The following is a 17,729-nucleotide window of genomic DNA, read 5'->3' as shown; positions in this document are numbered from 1 at the left end:
TATTTTTTTGGAAAATTTTAGTTTAAAAGATAATCAACGACGAAAGTGCAAAAAAGCAATGGGAAAGTAATTTCTACTTCTTATTTCTTTTACTATGATCTGTATATCTTTTTCATTGAAAAATCGCGTCATCGGCAATTATATAATCGATTCTAGTTTCAAAAATCACCTTAACTTTTTATATTATCTTCAGCCACCACAAGTCATTTTGAGATGCCATGCCATTTTGAGATACTTTAAAATTTCTTTTATCTTAAATTCTTCGTACCAGAAGAAAAAAAAACCCGCAAGCAAATATTCCCTATACCTTTCATCCTCTTTAAAACTCACTTTGATTAAAGTATATTTTACATCCACTAATCTCTGTAAATATTAATCACTAGAAAGGTCAATATGGTGAAAATGGTTCTTCAGATTATATCTGTTAATTGATCTTTTGTTTTTATTTAAAATTTAATGAAGCTGGATGGTACATTAAATGACAGTGGATTTGATACGTGATAAACGAACGCCCTTTTTATGCAAAAATTATTTATCATTTTTAGGGACTAACGTAAAGAAACTTCTCATCAGGTAGACGTCCAATTTGTAAACATAAAACTTATACTATTTCACATGATGTAAGATGATGCGGTACATGTATAAGTTTCCATTCAAGTAAACACCTGAATATCCGGTTGGATCTGCGAGTGATTATACAATCCGTTACGAGAACTGTCGCGTGTTCGATTCGCGTTACGGAACAGGAAACACGCGTTTGATCAACCAGTTTACAAACTCTTTGTACATATAGCCTAGAAGAGAGGTTCCCCAACTCGGAAATTTAATAAATTTTGCAACTTAGGGGATATTTAAAGTGAGTCTAGGTGAGTCATCATTTTTTTTCGGCGGAAAATTATTTTGAAGGGGTGAAATCATTCCTTGAAAATGATTGGATTTTCAGTTTTTATTTGCTTTTTCCGCAAACGATGAGAGATGCGACGAAATGTTTAGAATAAAAGAATAGCCAATTTACTTTTATCATTTCAATTGCGATAGGCGAAAAAACAAGTTTTCCCTTCTGTTTTCGAATTTCCGAGTTGGGGAACCTGCCTTGTTAAAAATCTGAAGTAAAAAATCCGATGCCTGAATTCGGTTTATCGCTTCTCAAAGTGGATAATAAAGTTTCACGTGCGAATGGGGGTACATGTACCTATCAGCTGTCGTTGACAGCTGGACTGACTACCTTGCGCTCTGAGCGAAAATGAATTGTCATTATGGAATTTCTACACTGTTAACACTAGAACTACCAAGACCAGTCAAAATGACTGGTTTCAAATCCCATCCTATACAAAAAAAAATCCGCCGGTAGTTTTAGTGTTAAACGAAAAATACTGAAATTTTCTACACTTTTTTGGAAGTTTTATTCAGACATTATTTACTAATTTTCTAACATTTAATTTATATATTTTATAAAGAAATGTTACAAAATTTAGTACGTAAGTGTATTAACATTCCTACATAATTTTACGAGATTATAACACGTTGCTATATATTGTAAATTTATTTGAAAATTCATAACAAATGTATACTAATTCACGTTTAAGGCATGAAATTTGTAATTTTAGTACAACCTTATATATTAAAAGTGTAAGAATTTTATGAATATTTTTAACAGCGTAGTTTAGGAGCGAAAATTGAAAATTAAAGGAAACATTGGACCATTTATTTACATTAAGAATAGATAGGAAAAGGGGACAGAAGACGTTTAACCGAGTTTGAAATCCGTTTTCTGCGTACAAACCAAACGTTGAAAAAAGCAAATTCAAATGACTCATTGCACTTGCCAATGCAGTTGCCGCATATCGGAGCTAATTACTCATTTTAACGTGCAATAAGCCGGCTTCTAGAAAGATAGAACTTGTACGGTGGCGAACATGAATGCTTTCTCATCACACATTGGTGCCGCCATGTCTGCAGGGGTGGCATTCATGTCCGCCAGCGTATTAACCACGTTCCATTGCACAAAGTTTTATATGCAAACTGATAGCACTGCGATAACCGTCCGCTAAAAAATCCAGAACGCGGAAATTATGATTAGGATTGAAAGTCTTTAAAGAAACCAATATCATTTCCTATTACAGAACGCAGTGTGTTACCGTATCGGCGAACAGGACGATAATGTAACAGGACTCGAGGAGGTCAACACTGGGAACATCAGTGGAAACGTAGCAGCTGCAGCCCCGGTATGCTATGGAAGGAACATGACTTTCCCTCGACAAGCCTCGTCGTACACTCATAGACACGAGTTACCGGCTATAGTGATCGAAGGGGAGAACTACAGGTACCCTGGAGAGGTGTGTATTGCAAATTATTTAATATCCAACATCTAGTTACGTACTCTGGCATAACGAATGCTTTCCTATCATACGCTGGCAGCACGATATTCATAAAGACGGCCTTTATGGCCTCTGGTGTACATACAGGCCGAATGTAGTACCGGTTTCCATCATGGCTGCGCCCGAAGCGACGCAGTTTCTATGACAACGTAAGGCGCCGCGGTTGCCGTAGCAACGCCGGATGACGCGGTCTCCATGGCAACGGCGTCCCGCGAAGTGTCGCTAAGGGAGCCGCGAGTCGACCTCGCATTATTTTCACGGCCTTCGGGGCCTTCACAGATATCTCGCGTATAACGGTAAGCATAACGGTAAGAATTGGCCAATCAGATTGTAGAAAATGTAATATATCGTCGATGTTCGGCAATTTGATGGGTCAATTGTTATTGCGATGCTTAAAGATACCGTTTGCGAGGTATCTGTGAAAATCTTGCAGCAAAGTTGTAACGAAAGTACTTATACCGAAAGTAAAAATGAAAGCAAAAGAAGAAAAATCATTTTGCGAAAATAATCGAATACGAAAATCTAAACGATGCGAAACTCTCGCATACCACGAAAGTGAAATTAAATATTCATTACAACCTTGCAGGCCTTGCTAGCAGAAAATTGAATATGGTGTTCTACGTTCTGCATTTGTTTGGTCAGTTCTTCCTGTTACGTTTACGGTCACTCTTACATTGATAAAAATGACCATGTAAATTTACATACTTAATCATTGGTTATTTCGATGACACGATGAATTGCAGTAAAATTACATTATCTCTGTAATATCACATTCAGCATCTGAGTTAAATTATAGAAAATTATAATGTAATATTACATTGAATTCAACTAAAAATGCACCAAGACGGTAAATATGCAATGTTACGTGTTTTTATACATTTTCTAATAAGTAATTTTTCCATTTTACGTTTTTCTATGTGAAACTTAAGTTATGAAGTGTGTAAAAATGTATGTAAATTTCCATCTATTTTTATCAATGTACGCAAGGTATCCAAGAAGACTTTTACCTTCTCTGCCAACGGTACTTCTATCTCCCTGTTTTTTTGTTTAATTTTTTCCCGACCAACTCTCAAGAGAGCTGTTTTCTCCGCTTTTTCGTTCAGCAGCCTGAGAACAACTCATGCAGCGATGGCCACTTGTCGGACATAATGCCGGACGTAGCCATGGCCACGGCATCTTTCGGAGCGCTCCAGGTGGCCGAGCCGCAGGAACTGGAACTAGACCTTGGTGACGGCACCTCGCACCTTCTGCAGCATGCACAAACGATGGCCAGGACCGTCGGACCTCACCATCCGTTGCTTCCTCATCAACGCCAAAGAACTTTCTTAAGACCGCCGCCGCCGTCTTACATCCACCATCGCTCCGGAGCTGGCCCGCCAAGGTTTATTTGAAACTGCAACGGATAAGAACTGCGACAAGATCTCCACCAACCTCAGTACAAGTGCAAACTGTCTTTTAGCATTCTGTGTGCAACACTAATCGGCTCATTAATCGGTTAGGGGTGAACCTCGACGAGCTGCAAGGGTGACGAGATCTACTGGAAGGCTGGTCGGCAAGTGAAGAGACGCCTCGACGATTTCCGGGCGATTTTCGCGCGATTTCTGTAACTCTATGGGTTGGAGGTAGGTTATACGCCATATTAAGAGGCACCATTTATGTCGGACCAATGTAATTACCTGCCGGTTAAGTCTAACGGGTTTTAACGAGCGAAAAGTGCGGTGCAAAGCGCCCAGGCAACGCGTCTGTCACGGTTGTCGCTTTCGTTATATGTAATGTGTTCTTCGCAACACTGGGAGCAACGTGCTGCACGAGAAGTGGGACATGGGAAATTTAGTTCACGACTTTGCTTGTGATCCACTCCGTGAGGGGATATTTCAAATGCCTGTTTCCCGCGGAAAACGACGGACCGATCGACCGAAGTGGACGTTGGAGAGCATCTAATCGAATTGTTGAGAGACAAACATCACCGAGTACAAACTGCGGTTGCGGGAAAAGTACCTGATGCAAATGGATACTTCAGAGTGTCGACTGAAAATCATCACTTCGGTTAGGTTGCTCCTGCCTTTTTCTAGCAAAATTGGTACTCCAAGTATGCGTTTCGTTTCCGAAAGGTACTTGAGATACTACCCCCAAGTAGCTTATTTTTAAATAGTGCCCAGCACTGGTTCTTAGGGAGGGTTCTTTGTAATTAATAATTTACTTGCAGTACCCAGTGCGAGAAATCGAGCAGCTCGCGTTTAAGGGATGTTTCAATAATGTTTCCTTCTGTTTTAAGTTTCTTTGACCTGTGAGAATTTAAAGAACGGAGTCTTCGTGGACAGGTTCACGTCCGAGAATAGGAAAACGGACTTTTCTGGACAATTGACTCGCGACTCTCCTGAACTCGGTGTTGATAACGGTGTGAAGCACAATTGCAGGATATTGATTTTTTTCTTTTTTTATCCGTCGAATCACCAATGGGTGACCTGCTTTCGTTACGCGTTCAGTACGAAGTGCAATGATTTTTTTGTTGCAACCTTTCCCCGGGATTTCGCTGAGCAAAAATCCTTGACAGTGCGCGACTAGTAAATGCGCAAGACTGCCGTCAAATTAATCGTTTAAGCATCCTTCTTTTTGGTCTTTCAAGTCACAGTGCCTAATGCAATTGATCGACGATTGACGTTTGGCGAAGATATGTTTCGATTACAATTCCGATGGAATTGAGCAGCGACAGAAGTACCCGGATCTAGTTACAGATGAACTTCGGATATGAAAAAGTAACGCGATCCCGTGTGAATATGTAGACAAAGTAATCTACGTTTATCATTTTAATTTTTGCATAAACTGTTTCGTGATTTGCATCGCTCCTCGGGTAGAAGCGTTTAGTTATTAACCACTAGAACAGCCAAGGCTGACTATATAGCATAATGACGGGTTTTGGGGTATTTGCACAACTATACAATGTACAGAACGTCGAAATTCTAATGGTTAATGGAAAATAAATTGATATACATTCTACTATATCCAAAAAAAGTCGACGTGATTTCTGACAAACGTACCTTGATAGTTGCTGTGATTTAAGACAAGAAATCTAAAATCCGTAGTTTTTGTCGGCTGTGGTTGTTTTAATGTTAAAAGACCAGTAAAGACAAGTCAACCATGCTGAATTGTGACGTCAGAGGCGATAAAATCACGTGAAATTTCCGGCGGGTGTTCGACTACATTTTTCACATTTTGGTTGAGAAATAGATGTCCCGGTGATCAGTAGATATGTAAATTGTATTTCCGATCCTCGTTTGCAATGATATTGCGATGTCATGAAATTATAAATTCAACTAGAAATATATGATAGGTATATGTTAATACACTTATCAGATCTCAAATTTATAATATGACAACGGCCTTACAAACTGAAGGTATAAGTTTCAGTATAGTAATGTATTTAACAGGGTAGTTTCTGCGTGTCCTGGTCTTCGTTGGCAAAAGTCCTTTGTTTCGCAAAATACCGCCTGGAAATTTTATGCGATTTTCTCATTTCTGATATTATAGTATAATACGGCCGATCTAACTTTACTTCCGAATCATTTAAATCGATCATTGTATGTGAAATCAGCATGTTCGACGGTTTCTAAACCAGCGTTAACGGACAAGCGCAGGTTGAAAAAAAGAAAGACTGTTCCTTACTGTGTTCATTTTGCGATGACACTGAATGAGTTCTCTTTTATCTAAGTCAGTGGACTCCCGTTACGCGAAATTGACACTTGTTTTTGGCGAAAGAGATTTCATCGAAAGTGTTGCAATTGACAATTCAGTCGTGTCATGGCGATATTTTCCATAAACGCAGGCGATAAACGCAGTTCCTAGAATCCGACATCGTTTCGCACCGGTAGAATTATCGTTTATTTTTTATCTTTTATTTACTTACATTTTTTATGAAAACGTACCGTAAGGCGTTAAAAGACTTCTTGAAAAGTGACAAGAATCAAGGAAATTGAAGTTAAGTTAAAGAGTTAAATCAAAGTTTTAAATAATTGCTAACTGGAGAATTTGCTCGAGGAGAATAGAAATCGGACAATATGATAATATCGATCATGCAGAAAAATACTTAGTCAAGAAAATGTTTGTTGGTTCAACCATAGAATTTGATTATTATATGCACAACCAAGTAATTGATTGACTTGAAATACATTCTTGGTTAATAACTTTTGGTTGATTGCATCAAGTATCGCGATCGATCACACCTAGTATTAAAGTAATTTGTTACATTTAATCAAAATACTTTAGTTGGTTGAAACAAACGAGTTTGCGAATTTAGCTAAATTTTAGTTCACTCAACTAAAACGTTTTCTGAAATTAATCAAATGCAGTTAATCAAACGATTTCTTTCAATAAACCAATATTTTGTTAAAGTTACATATTGCAGAGAATCTCCTCTTATTATTACTTTTTCTAGACAAAATTTCATCGAAATTGACTCGAGACATATTTCGCCTTTTTCGCTATAGACACCCGGCCAGATGCAACTTCGTGAGGATCTTCGATTAATGATAATTCCGCGTTAGAAGTATGTTGTACAATAAACCCCGTCGCTTCGTGTTGCATTAAGAAGAAGAAAGAAGAAAAAACACAAAAAAGAAGAAAAAGATCTGTATAATTTAACTCTTTTAATTACCCGTTGAACCGTTCGTGGGAACGATCGTTGTATCTTCGTCCGATTCGGACGACACTGAGAAAGTTGCAATCAGCTGGTAAGACCTAGGTACAGCTGTGATATATACCTGTAAATATATACTATACATATATACATATATAGAAATGTAAATATAAATATAAATATTACGTTAACGCGGTATTTTCTTAAAGCCATGTTACGGTAGCTTAGGGATATTCCCTGCTTGTAAAAAAGTTCCGATATACCCTTCCCCACCTACGGAAATTCAAGGTCATACATGGTAGCTTTAAAAAAGGCTTAAAGAGCCGAGAAGACGCATTTAGGAACGTAATTATTAACTGTAAGTACGCGTAAAACTGAAAATAAAATGTTTTTCCCCGATTTTCTGTCCTTTCCGAGCGAAGGGGATACGGTGCCAGTCGATGGACACCCATCTTCGTGAACAATTACCATCCATTTGTTTCTAGTAATGATTCCGTGTTACCGTCACGTAATTAGAGCACCGTCAGTTGCATTTGATGCAATCTCTTGCCTGCATTGTGTACGCAGGTTCCACGATTTTACAAAAATAGGAAAAGAAAAAAAATGTCTGCGGCCATGAAGACAGTTCTTCGTCTTTTTTGTTCCTTTTGTGTCAACTAAAGTGATCGAGATTAATTTAATACAACCTAAAGCTGAAAAGGACCAAGTGTAAATCCCTAATCTTCTGATAAGCGCTCAGATATTTTTGTACACTGTTAACACTAAACCTACCGACGATTTATAACCCCATTACAAATACCATTTAAACCGGTCAATTTGATCCACCGGTGTCAGGTTTAGTGTTAAAAATATTGGGAATAAAGTCAACGTTTATTATAAATATTTAGACACACTTTTTTATTTTATAACCTTATGTTATAAATTTATAACATGTGTTTATAAAATATATTAGAGAAATGTCACAAAATTGCAATATTTGTTTTAACAGTGAAATATTCTCTTTGCAAGGTCGATTGACGTCTCATGGATAATGCGAGCATAGAATTGTTCTCGGTGTACGTAGTCGAAGGGCTATTGTTACTTTTATGTTCCTGGATGTTGCGTTGACAAATGAAAGTTAGCTTATAAAAAAGTGCGTAAGTTAGCATCTGTAGTCTAGGTGTCGAGATAACGAAACCCGTTTAAAACAAGACGACCTCTCGCCAGATTTGAGCCCGTAAGGCCGAAAATCCTAACATGCACAGAATCCGCAATTTGTAACGAGTTTTTAGGTCGATGGCTTGATTCGTTACGGCAGAAAATGTGGAGATTGCGAAGGATGATACTCATGTAAACGTGGAAACGCTCCCAAGAGGTCGAGGGAAATACTGCTTCCGAAGAACGCCCCTCTGGAAAACCAACTTCGATCAGATTTTTCCCGATTATTAAAGTTTTCAGACTTAATCTAATAATTCTTTGAGGATTTAACCAGCTACACCTTAAATCTTGGAGTAGCTCGAACCGCAGAACTAATTCTGAAACGTATAAACTTCGATCAGACTTTGTCTCATTATTAAAGAAGTTTTCAGACTTAATCTGGTAATTTTTCGAGGACGTAGCTAGCTACACCTTATACTTTGGAGGAGATCGAATCGCAGAACTACCTCTGAAACGTGTAAACTTCGATCAGACTTTGGCTGATTATTATAGTAATTATCAGACTTAATCAAACAATTTTCCAAGGACGCAGGTGGTTATACCTTAAACTTTAAGAATGTTCAAATTAGAGAATTAATTCTGAAACCGGTTAACTTTTATTACATTTTGTCTCATTATGACAGAAGTTGTCAGACTTAATAAGGACCTAGCTAGCTACTCTTTGAACCTTAAGGAAGTTAAAATTAGAAATCAATTCTAGAAAGTTTAAACATTGATTAAATTTCGTATCATTATTGCAGTAGTTATCGAGCTTAGTTTGATAACTTTTCGATAATATAACTAGCTATTCATTAGACTTTGCAGAAGTTTAAACTGAAGAATCAACTGTGAAATGTTAAAACTTCGATCTTACTTTGTTTAATCATTATAAAAGTTATCAGACTTAATCTGATTACTTGCTGGGGATGTAGCTGGCTACATTTTAAACCTTGAAAAGGTTCAACTTGAAGAACCAACTGAATCCTATAAACTTTGATCAAACTTCATCTGATTATTACAAACGTTATCGGACTTAATCATATAATTCTCCAAGGATGCAGCTGACCGCACCTTAAGCCGTGAGGAAGTTTAAACTTCGGAAGCATGAAGTGAGAAATTGGAGTTTGTCGAACGACTGCTTTGTTTTCAAACAGAGTCGCGTAAATTCCAGATGCCAATGTAAATATCAATGTTGTTAAGTGTAATGTGAATTGTACATAGGTAGTTAGCATAAGTAGAGTGTAAAGCAAATTCGAAGCGAATCAGACCGTGGAAGTGGTACTTAAAAATTATACGATGGCATGTCCGGATGGAACAGATCCGTCCTCGGAGTGGATTCTATGGTCAAATTCGAAAACGTTGTTTTAATAATTCAGGACTTTTTGGTGCTCTCAATCGCTGCTCTTATAATGCCCGAAAGTAATTGCGATCTTTTCAAGTTTGGTCTGCATTTCGGCGTCAGTTTTAATTGAACTCACAAAATGAAACAAGATTAAAATGCGAAAAATTAATTACTATGAATATTCCATCGGTGGTGTAAAGAAATATTTAAATAACTTTTATTCTCTTCTAAATAATTCAATATATGGAAAGTTTTTACTAGTCTTGCCCGAGAGGAATGACAAAATTCGCATTCTTTTATTGCATCACCAATTTGATTTAGAAAAGATATTAAAAACCTTTCGTTGAGATATTTAATGATAAGTTGTATTATTTTAATGTTAAAATTGTATCAATCAGATAGTCTTTAGAAAAATTGTACACCGAGAGGTTCATTATGAGGTCTGATCTTTTCTTTGCCGTACTTATTGTCTTTACATTGCTGCGCGCAACGATATAGTAAAACTACGTTTTGAGATTTTACTTTATTATTTATCATTTTCTCACCCGATTAAAAAAGGGGAAAACGCTTCGAATTAACTGCCCTTTTTATCCCTCGTGAAATCCTGTTTAGTTAGCGCGCGAAGCTGCAATTTAGTAACGATAAACCAAATCGAAAGAGATTTCACGTGCATTATTGGAAAATTGAACAAAATTCAATACATATGTACATAAATTGTCCTTTTCGAAATGCTGTGCTGCGTGTTATTCACTTATTTAATGCATTAATTCATTGCATCATCTGAACATGAATTCGTTTAAATTATTAAAAATGCAAAGTTCGAAAATTGAGTCTCTAAAAATAAACGTAATAATCTGTTAAATAAATCTTATGAACTGTAGAGAACATTTCGTTCATAATGGCAAATGGGATGTGACTGAAATTATTTAAATTCATTCCAATTAAATCAACATTACGATTTTTCTATATGCCGTATCTTTCTTTCTTGTCTTCTTTTTTATACGTATTGACGTATTGTGTATTAACTACAGGTACATTTAATAGCATTTCCTTCCAAGCTGAAAGAGTAGATATGAAATGAACGTTGCCATTCCATTATAGCACATTTAAGGAAGGTCCTGACATCCATGACATTTTTTTAATTTATTTATAACTGTTTCTTTAATTGTTTCGAAAAAAATGAAATTTTATGGGCGTTAGAACCTTTTTTAGGACCGCCATAATCATGTGGTAAAATTTCAATCAATTTGGAACACCCAGTTCAGATAAAAGTTTCATATACGATCGACCCCTCCGATGCCATTTTCATATTGTCTTAAAATTTTTTATTCCATTAAATTTCAATCTTCTTACGAGGCGTATAAGGGACAGCGTTAGGATTTGAGGTGTACATTCCGTGTTACGCGAGATGCGAGGACTTATCAAGTGTGATTAAGTTGAATGTCCACAAGGAGGGCACAACACCTTGTTAACAGCGATCCGATGAACGACTATTGACTGCATGATTTTTAATTATTAATAACATAAAGTAGTTGCAGGGAGCTCATTTTTCTAGTTAAAGAAAAGGCTTCCTCATTAGCTCCTTGTATACTTCCAGAGAAATTTTGCGACGAGCGAGTAGAATTTTAAAAAGTTTCTTAGAAACGAAACCGCATTCTTGTCCGTAAGAATCTTCGTTGTATGATCGAAATGTAGATTAGTTTTCCCAAATTAAGCGCTCCGTTTTCGGAGAGCAGGAAAGTCAAATCGCTTTAAGGGGGTTGGTAGATTATGAACTGCGTTTCAATCAAGGTGGATTTTAAAGAGAACGGAAATGTGTAAGAAATATTCGCACATGGGGCTATTTTATTTTATGTTTTTCAGAAAATTTAACGGAAAAAAGTTTGAAAATGCTTAAGAATGGCAGATTGAGGTTGGAAATTTCTGATCTTCTATTTTTCATCATGTTCATGATTCCAGGATGTTCGGAAAAAATAGTTTAGGTAATTTTAGAAATTGGACAAAAAATTACTGAAGAACCTATTGTTAACGAAAATTTTGGTTCAAAAGATATCAACGATTAAAGTAGAAAAAAACAATCAAAAAGTGATTGCTAGTTGTTTCTTCTAGTATTAGGATATGAATTTATATTTTTCATCAGAAAACCAAACCGTTGGTTCTTAAACAATATTTTCTGGTTTCTAAAACCACCATAACTTTTTGTTTCAGACTTGTCGATTTTCTGAAATCGTGTACGCCGAGAAAAAAAAAATATTCAGCTTCCGCAAGACCGCCATTTTAACATAGTTAAAAACTTCTTTTCCTTTCAGATTCTCCATAAAACATAAAATATAACAGTTCGGTAAACATTTTCTGTACCATTTCATTCTCGCGTATACTCACTTTGATTAAAAAACATTTTACAACCTACTAACCCCTTAAGCAACCCCTTAACCCCTTAGGTTGTAACTGTATCCCCTGCTGCTTGCGAACGATTTTCTGACTTAATCGTGACAGGTGGAGAAAAAAGTTTAGAATAAAAGTTCGTCAAGGTAAGGAATGGAAAAACTTTTACTGTTGACATTTTTCGATACAAATCATTGTTAAGATAGAAATCGATCGTTTGCATATGATGACTGTTTCGTTGGATAAGTCGGAAGTGCATGATCTGAGATTGTTTGTGTTTTCACTTGTATCAGACCGATAAATTAAGTTTTCTGTCTGATTTAATTGGCGAAACAACGGAGGTGAAGGACTACGATTAATGGTTTAAAGGAACCCAAGTAGACTGTAACTATATTCTGCGAAGAGATCGGGGAGAATCGTTTGTCAGAATTAAGTGGTGTACGTAATCGAGGTATAGTGTATTCAAAGTGTACATAAAACTATAATCGATTCCGTTTTGCGTGGTTCTGGCTAGATCGACAAAGTATAACGACATGTAAACGTGTAACTTGTTGCGTATGTCGTGTGAGCGTATGTCTGCTCTCGTGCCTGCAAATATTCATCCAGAGTATGATTGCACTTACCCCACAATGGTGAAATTCGTTTCGCGTTTGTTGTATAACATTGTCTAGTGACTAGCTATCTAGATGCATTCCATGGTGCACGACAGGCGTTGAATTTAACTTTAAACCCGTTAATGGTAGTTCAGATGCACAGGATGTCGTCAATGTTTTCAAACCTCTTTTACTTGTGCAAGGAAAGGATTTATACTCGGAAGCGTAAAATTAAGTTGTCTTATTCTCCGAAATTGTCGTGTTAAAGACGACGTCCTTTCTTATTGAGATTAAAGTTTCAATCGCTTCTTTCTTGAAGGACTTCGTCTCTTAAAAGTCTCATCTCTGCGAGATCAAAACGATATGCTTTCGCTAATGGAACCGTTACATTTATTCGTTTTAAACTGCAATCAAGTGGTTTCGATTCTTGTTATTAAATTTGTAATGCGAATATATGCGGTATGCTCAGTTTTGTTGCTTCTCGACCCTTCAATCTTGAGCATATCTTTTAGAGTTATTTAGCCTTGTACCTTCTTGAATACTCCAACTTGAAAATCTTAATAATACGATGACACCTTAAGGGGCGTCTTTAGTGTTGATCGCCAAAGAAAAACGTAATTTTTGGGAGTTAAGTTAAAAAAAAAAAACTGTACGTCTTATCAACGTGTAACTTTCTAGGTATATTTGACCACATTTTAAGACCAGTTTTTTTAAAAATATTGAGTTGTTCTAGAGTTAGACGTAATTTACTGGAGTGTCTAAAAAAAGCGTTTTTGTCGGAAACTGTAAAATTAGCTATCGTAGAAGTCTGAAATGGCAAAAACTAAAAAGTCTTAGCCTACATGAATACGATTATCGTTTGAACAAAGATTATCTATAAATGTTGCAAAAGAGCGATTCATTTTTTTGAGTTGCAAAATTCGAATTTTGTATTATTTGAAAAAATTCTAGTTCCAGCAAGAATTAGATATCTATTGAACATAACTGCATAATTCGAAATTGATTCGATCATCCGTTTTTAAGATACTACGGTTACCATTTTATAAACTGCTATTGCGAGAAAAATGTGTTGAAAATCTTATGTGTATCATTGTTGTACCCAAAATGTAGTTTATAACAGAGCTAATCAGCGATTTCATGGTCATACAAAACATTCCTTCTCGTCATAAAAAGCTTTTTTCGATTCGAAAAAAAAAATTAATTTTGGCGACCCTCAACACTAGGGATCTCCCAAAATCTTATTTAACATCAGCTTAATTGCATTAATTAATATATGAAATGCGGTATTCGCAGAGTGCATGAATTCCAATCTACGCTCTTAAAGATGTTTCGATATTTCGAACATTTTCATACAATACAACCGTATAACAAAACCAAAAGCATCCGAAACGAAAACAGGACGAATATATGTTACATTTCGAGAAACACCTTTTCTGCGTGAGAATTCATACAGTGGTATTCAACAGTTTGAATGAAACACTAAGATAAGAAATAAAATCAGTACAAACATTAATAAATCCACTACAACGCGCTTTTCTCAAAATTTATACAACTATATACCTGTAAATGATCGAAAATCGGTATACAAAAACGTTTGAGTTTCCGCATACATGTCTTACGACAGTTGTACACAATGCCCATGAATTCTTATACATGATATGTCCAAAAATAGTACACAAAACACTTCGAAATTCATTATAGGGTGCTCCCTGAAATTCGTACATTCGTATACTAAAATTTCCGACCACAGGCATACAAAAATTTCGAAATATTGTATCTTGACAAAACCTCGACTACACGTAAAGTATATTCCAAGCAGATAGTTTGAACCGTGTAAATTATATTCTCATCGCGTCTCTCTTCGGGTGTTCCATGAATTTATGGGACATTTCGAAGAGTACTCGTCTTGATGTTGAATCGAAAATCGGTAATCAAAAACATTCGAGTTTTTGCTTACATGTCTTATGACAATTGTACATAATGCTGATGAATTCTTATACAAGATATATCCGAAAATAGTACACAAAACATTTTGAAATTCGCTATAGGGTGCCCCCTTGATATTCGTACACTCGTATATTACAATTCCGACCACAGGCATAAACAATTTTGAAACATTAAATCTTTAAAAAATCTCGACTACACGTAAACCATATTCCAAGCAGATATTTTGAACCGCGTAAATCGTATTTTCATCGCGTTTCTCTTCGGGTGTTTCATGAATTTATGGAATATATGGAGGGTTATTAGAGATTACAGGTAATTATTATAATTTCAGAGAGGAATCGTCTCGGTCTCAAATTGAAAATCTCAGGCAATCTTGGAAGTCGGTCTGCTTCTATTTCCGGATTTGCGGAAATCTTAGGCGCGGCGTCTCGAATAATCAAGAGCGCAGAAGGTTCCGTACCTTCTTCTGTGCTAACCTTTGTATTTGTATCGGTATTTCTGTCGATTATGCGACTTCGAGACGCCTTCCTTGCAATTGGATCATTTCGATGATGACAATCGTGCGAGAAATGATGCAACAACGTGACAATGGCGTTTCGAGTTTTATTCGTAATTGCGTCTAACATAGAATTCCGGTCCTTCTTGACATGTCTGGAATGCCGTGATATTATAATGTATGATCGACGCAGGTAAAACTTTCCACGAAGTGACGCACCGTTGCGTTGTACGAAGGAATATCGGAAAATTGTATTCCTCGCAATAGTGCACGTGAAATCGATGTTAGATATTATATGTAAAACATCAAAATATTTAAAAGTTTTCTCCAAACTGAGTGCACAAAATCGTTGGATACTTCAGCATGTAATTATTAGAAGTCCTAAGGAGAAACGTGGTGCTCGTGATACTTAATTTTTGATAAAACATTTTTTTTATTCATCCCAAATTAGAACCAAGAATACATTTTTTTTTGTACCGAAATTTCATGAGCACCGCGTTCTTTCTTAGAGACTTCATAATCACGTGCTGAAATTTCAAATGTTTCGGTACACCCGGTTTGGAGAAAAGTTTTACAAATATTTTGACGTTTTATATATATAGTTAACATCAGAAGATTAAGGTGATATGAAAGGATCATCTATTCTTATCTATTCTATATATATATTTCTTTTCTCCAAATCGGGTGTACCGAATCATTTGAAATTTCAGCACGTGATTATGAAAGCCCTAAGAAAGAACGCGGTGCTCATGAAATTTCATTAAGAAAAAAAATGTATTCTTGGTTCTGATCTGGGATAAATAAAATAATGTTTTATCAAAAACTAAGTATCACGAGCACCGCGTTCTACTTTAGGACTCCTAATTTTATATATATAAGAATGATCCTTTATGAATTTGCAATTAATAGACGTTATCATAAAGTAAAATGTTTATAAACTTACAATTTATGTATATTTTCATGAATTAATATGTCTATAAATTTGCGACTTTTAAACAAATGCTTTGGTTACAAAGGAATGATACAAAAAGAAAGTGCACATTAAGTTATACTTGAAAAATCAAGTAAAGGTTAAAAAATATCAATATACGTGTGTGTGACTTCAATGTGGCAAGGCGTTGTAGAAATTTAGTCTAAATAACAGAGATTAATATTTAAAACATAATTATTGTTATCAAAATGTAAAGCGAAGTTGCTTAAAAGTGGGATGGAACATGGGCGGAAAGGAAGAACAATTTTGCTTGAAAAGAGAGCATCAAACAGCAAAGACCGCAGTAACTTTCAGAACAACAAATACATGAGATATCGTATTTTTTGACCAGACACCGCCTTGCCATCATTTGTATTCAGGTTTTTGTGCATCTCTGCGAATACACGTGTGAACAATTGATGAGTGATTGCGCAAAGGTGCGGCCTTCTTTCAGGTTGCCTCTATTAATATTGTTAACAACGTACAATAAGTGACGATACTCTGAATGGAAGGTGTCGGGCGTTGATAATTGCCTTCATGAATCTTTCCTGACAGAGGTAGTACAATTCTGCCTACAAGAATCTTAGTATTCGTTGTTACTATATTTTTTAAAAACTCAACCTGCTTTGCCAAATTCGGAAAGGGTCCATTTTGAGAATGTAAGGTGATATGAGTCAGCCTATACGTATCTAAGAAGTCAAATCGTTGGTGAAAGTATTCTCCGAAGTGGGTTTATCGATTCGTTTCAAGTTTTACCACATGAACACGGAGGGCTTAAAGTAGATCCTGAAACTCATGAAATTTCATTAAAAAAAAAAATTTGTTTATTTATCATGGAGTAGAACCAATATGGCGAGGTCCGTGTATGTTTTTGATGTTTTACGTTTTTTTAAGGCTTAAAATCGAAAATAAAGAGCTTTAGAACCTAGTTCGAACACTTTAGAATACCGTAGAGATGGTATATTACAGAATCAGATGGGAAAATATGGAAAATACCTTCACCAACGATTGCAAAAGAATGCTGTTTTGTCCCGCGGATAACACGTGTCTTTAGAGCAAAAAAGTAATTGCTGCTAAACGTCACAGATGGCGCCATTGGTCCGTTAGAATATAAAAAGTCATGAATTCAGGGAATGTCGCCAATATTACATCGATCTCTTTATCATTATTTTACCGAAATGACACGTGTAACGCTTCATTTCGTATAATTCTCAACTTAGACTTGAAGACTTCAACATAAATGTAAATGTCGGAACGAGACGCGCCAGCTTATGTTACCACTTGAGAATTCAGTATGGTGCCACCAAAAAGGGTATAGATGAATTTTATTTTATCGACGTCGATTACATTTTTCAACGCGTTTCATATCATCTTAAGAAGAACGTATAGAGGCTGAAATTTATTCAGATAATTTTGGTAATCATTTTGTAAATCTCTCAGCGACGCGCTATTTACCGTTGACAAATCTATTTCGAAAATGTCGGCTACTTTCTTTACTTCATAGTATACATATAACGAAAATCCAAAGCGATGCATCTCTTTAAATTATAAACCATACTTTTAAAGATATGTGCAACTTTACATTAAAGTATACGTGCGTTGTTTCACTTGAAGAAAAAAAACATTCCTGAATACAGGGAAGGACAAATGTAATTGTTCTCGGAGTAAGCAGCTTTTGTTACTTGTTTTACGATTCTTTCCGGCACGCATAAGTGTCAAATTGCTTTGGCTAGGAGCCTCTGACCTAATAAAAAAAGGTAAGACATTTTTAAACGTCGGAAGAACGTTCTTTCGATAAGAGGTTCAACG

The 17,729-nt window shown here is 36.0% G+C and overlaps 1 protein-coding gene across 6 annotated transcripts in view; it reads left to right on the top strand.

Annotated features, from left to right (window-relative positions):
- The window catches only part of LOC105703337 (BTB/POZ domain-containing protein 7), a 42,727-nt gene extending 32,842 nt beyond the window's left edge, over positions 1-9,885 (top strand). For 4 of the 6 annotated variants that reach the window (XM_012431661.2, XM_012431660.2, XM_023432783.1 and 1 more), the window contains 2 exons: positions 2,124-2,336; positions 3,482-3,769. In XM_012431661.2, coding sequence (XP_012287084.1) covers positions 2,124-2,336; positions 3,482-3,769 — 501 coding nt within the window. Of the gene's footprint in view, positions 1-2,123; positions 2,337-3,481 lie in introns of all 6 variants that reach the window. The other 2 variants (XM_023432784.1, XM_023432786.1) reach the window with 2 other exon arrangements.
- Positions 9,886-17,729: the final 7,844 nt, after the last annotated feature.

Source organism: Orussus abietinus, unplaced genomic scaffold (genome assembly GCF_000612105.2).
Source record: "Orussus abietinus isolate OABI.00-Male unplaced genomic scaffold, Oabi_2.0 scaffold442, whole genome shotgun sequence".
Classification (NCBI taxonomy): domain Eukaryota; kingdom Metazoa; phylum Arthropoda; class Insecta; order Hymenoptera; family Orussidae; genus Orussus; species Orussus abietinus.
Note: the sequence above shows the minus strand (reverse complement) of the source record. Positions and strands in the feature narration are given on the sequence as shown.